The sequence below is a fragment of the Antrostomus carolinensis genome, unplaced genomic scaffold, assembly GCF_000700745.2.
Source record: "Antrostomus carolinensis isolate BGI_N321 unplaced genomic scaffold, ASM70074v2 scaffold48573, whole genome shotgun sequence".
NCBI lineage: Eukaryota > Metazoa > Chordata > Aves > Caprimulgiformes > Caprimulgidae > Antrostomus > Antrostomus carolinensis.
The window spans coordinates 1237-4158 of record NW_010308292.1 but is presented as its reverse complement, the minus strand read 5'-3'; the positions used below and the strand labels follow the sequence as shown (position 1 = coordinate 4158).

At 49.7% G+C, this 2922-nt stretch overlaps 1 protein-coding gene across 1 annotated transcript in view; it reads right to left on the bottom strand.

Moving 5' to 3' along the window:
• Positions 1-2385, bottom strand: part of BORCS8 (BLOC-1 related complex subunit 8) — a 6076-nt gene extending 3691 nt beyond the window's left edge. Inside the window, exon 1 of the mRNA XM_010165706.1 lies at positions 2272-2385. Coding sequence (XP_010164008.1) covers positions 2272-2361 — 90 coding nt within the window. The 5' untranslated portion in view covers positions 2362-2385. The remainder of the gene's footprint in view (positions 1-2271) is intronic.
• Positions 2386-2922: the final 537 nt, after the last annotated feature.

Genomic DNA, 2922 nt, shown 5'->3' with positions numbered 1-2922 from the left:
TGAGAATGGATCCACACAGAACGTTCCTTTTTCTTCTTTTCTGCTCTGAAGAATTAAAACCACCTCAATTTTTAATACCTTTGTTCTGATCTAGATAAAACCTGACAGCGTTTTCACGGTGCACAGCCCTGCTGACACCCTCCTGTTCCAGTGTCTAGCCACAAAGCCAATGGGCTCTGGCAGAGCAACCCAAAATATCCATCCCCATCTAACTGAACGCTCTGCTGTGATGATGGCCCTGTCAGGGCCCTGAGCACATCCCTCTCTCCTGGGGTTTGGCTGCCTGGGCTCAGCCTGTTTACTGCAAACAGTAACACCTGAAACTGGGATGAAAGGAGAGTGGGATTGTGGTGGTTTCACTTGATAAACCAGGACAGGAACCAAGGACAATGGAGAGAACCCAGCCACAAGCCCAGCGTGGCAGCAGTCAGGATACTGGCCTAACTTGAGTTACATTTAACCCTCCCAGTTCCTAGCAGGGACTGGTTACCAGCAGGGAGGAGAGGATGCTCCCAAACATGATGTTGCAGCCTTAAAAAAAATAAATAAATGATCTTGTGAGCTGACAAGGCTGGAGGAGAAGTCACTAACAGCAGCTTTGGATCTGCTGTTGTTCCAGCTGCCACAAATAACTTCCCATTTTTATTCAGCTCTGGTCACAACAGTGAACCATTAAACACAGCCAGGAAATCAGTGAAGAACCTGGAAGTGCCCATGCAGCGGGCAAAAAGAAATGGAACATAAACAGCAGCACCTCTGAGCAAGCATCAGGAAATATTTTCTACCACCAGACAGGCAAAGAGGTACTGGGGTGGCACTGGGGCAGCTTTGTCCTGACGTGCACCATGCAGGGAGCACAGTGAGCTCTTCCTCATCTACAAAGGCCACTGCTGCCCCAGCTGGGGCTAGTGGCCAGGGGAAGAGGGAGGCTGCAAGGCTGAACTCGAAGGCATCAAAGACCAAAAGTATCTGGTGCTTGTGATGGCTGCAGTCACACGAGGGGACGCTGAGTCCTTGTGTTCACTGCTGGCATCCACAGGATGGCACGACCTCCTTTCTCACAGGAAGAAAGTGGAAAACAGCAGCAATTTTGGCTACAAAAGAGAATTTTGCAGCTAGGAAATTAATTTAGACGAGCCAGAGAGGTCGCAGAACACTGTGGATAACTGCAATGAGCACACAGAGCAGGGAAAATGAGAGAATCAAAAGGTTTTCAGAGATCTTGCCCAGTATAAACCCCGCTGCCTACCAACCTGCTCCGTGTCCGGCGCCTTCCCTTGCTGTCACTTCCATTAGCGCTGCCCCTCGCCCTCATCCTCCTTCAGTGATGGAAACTGATCTCTTCCCTCTGCATGACTTGTCATACAATTTGCTCAATTTCCTTCTGTTCAGGACACATTGCCTGAACTTGGGACTATCTTGATTAAATGAAAGAGAGTGACAGCTCAGGAATAAGATCACGAAGCTGTCTCCTGCGTGCCGGTGATGCAATCGCAGCAGCGTGTGCTCTCCGTACACACACATCTCTACACGCCGACCGTCGCGCACAGACACGTATATAGAACGTTAATAAATAATTGAATAATAAAGTGTCACCATCCAGGTTAATTTGGAAAGCAGGGCTGTAAAGCAAAGGTGAAAAATGGGGCCTGACAGTGCATTAGCATAGACATGAAGCAGTAATCTATTCATGAGACATCACTCCTAATGAATCATGACTGGTAGAAGAGGGAGAAGGACAACAAGGCTGGCATTAAAAGTGTCTGTGCTCCGTGCTCTGGAGGAAAGTAGGAACACAGCTGCAAGATGCGATTCATTATCCTGTTTTGCCTCATGTGAGCTCTTCCCACTTGTTTCTTCACAGTCCCCCTTCCCTCCTCTCATTCTCCCCCTTATTTTATGTAGGAAATAAAAATCTCACTGCATAGGTGGGGGTAATAAGATTTAACATCTCCCTTCTCCCTGTACAAGACAGGCTACTCATTTTTCATTGTCTCCACACACAAATCCAATCATGTGAGCATGTGCTCGTGGTTGGACTCTCAGAGTTTTTTTTTCCTCAGGTCCACAGATAAATTTACAACTTCCCCTCATCCCCTCCAGTTCAGACTGAGCCGGGGTCCTGCAGCACCCCACACCCCGATGGTTGATTTCCTCCCTCCTTCCTGCTCCTCCCAAAGGAGGTGAAATAGGGATGATGAGCCAAGTCAGGAAAACAGTTTGTGCCTGATCGTGTCACAGCTCTGGAGTCAGAAGTGAAGCACAACTCACCTTGTGCTGTGCGAGCTCGGGAAGGGATCTCCTCACATGCTCCTGCAGCCGGTACAGTGCCACGGAGGGCTCGTTGGCCAGGACGTACATGCTCTCTGTGAACTTGTCTGTAACTGCAACGAGAAAACAACAGAGTTATGGGAAGTGGGAACAACAGGAGGGAAGGTGAGGTTGGAAAGGGTCCCCCTCAGAGCGCTGGTCCCATCCCCAACACAACAATGGAGAGATCAGAGCAAAATCACAGGTATTTTGGATAACCACTCTGCTAATAAGGATGTGAAAGCAAAATCCTACTAAACAGGGAGTTTGGTTTCCACATTCCCCATAACAGCATCTGCAGCCAGCGATGAGCCTGGCTCCAGCCACAGACAGAGGCCAGCCTGGGATGTCACCACCTCCAAAGTCTCCTGCAAGCTCTGGTTTCAGGGCTCACTTGGGTTATGCCTGGCCCTGAGCACTTTCTGATTTGGAGGGGGGCAGGAGATGAGCAGAGCCCGGCAGTGGCCTGGCTCCCGTTCCTGCAGCCGCCCCATCCAGCTCGGAGTGCCGGCATCTCCCGGTCTGGAAGTTCCTCATCTCGCTACCAGCCATTTGGGTTCAAATCTGCTCAAATCATAGAATGGTTTGGGTTGGAAGGGATCTTAAAGCTCA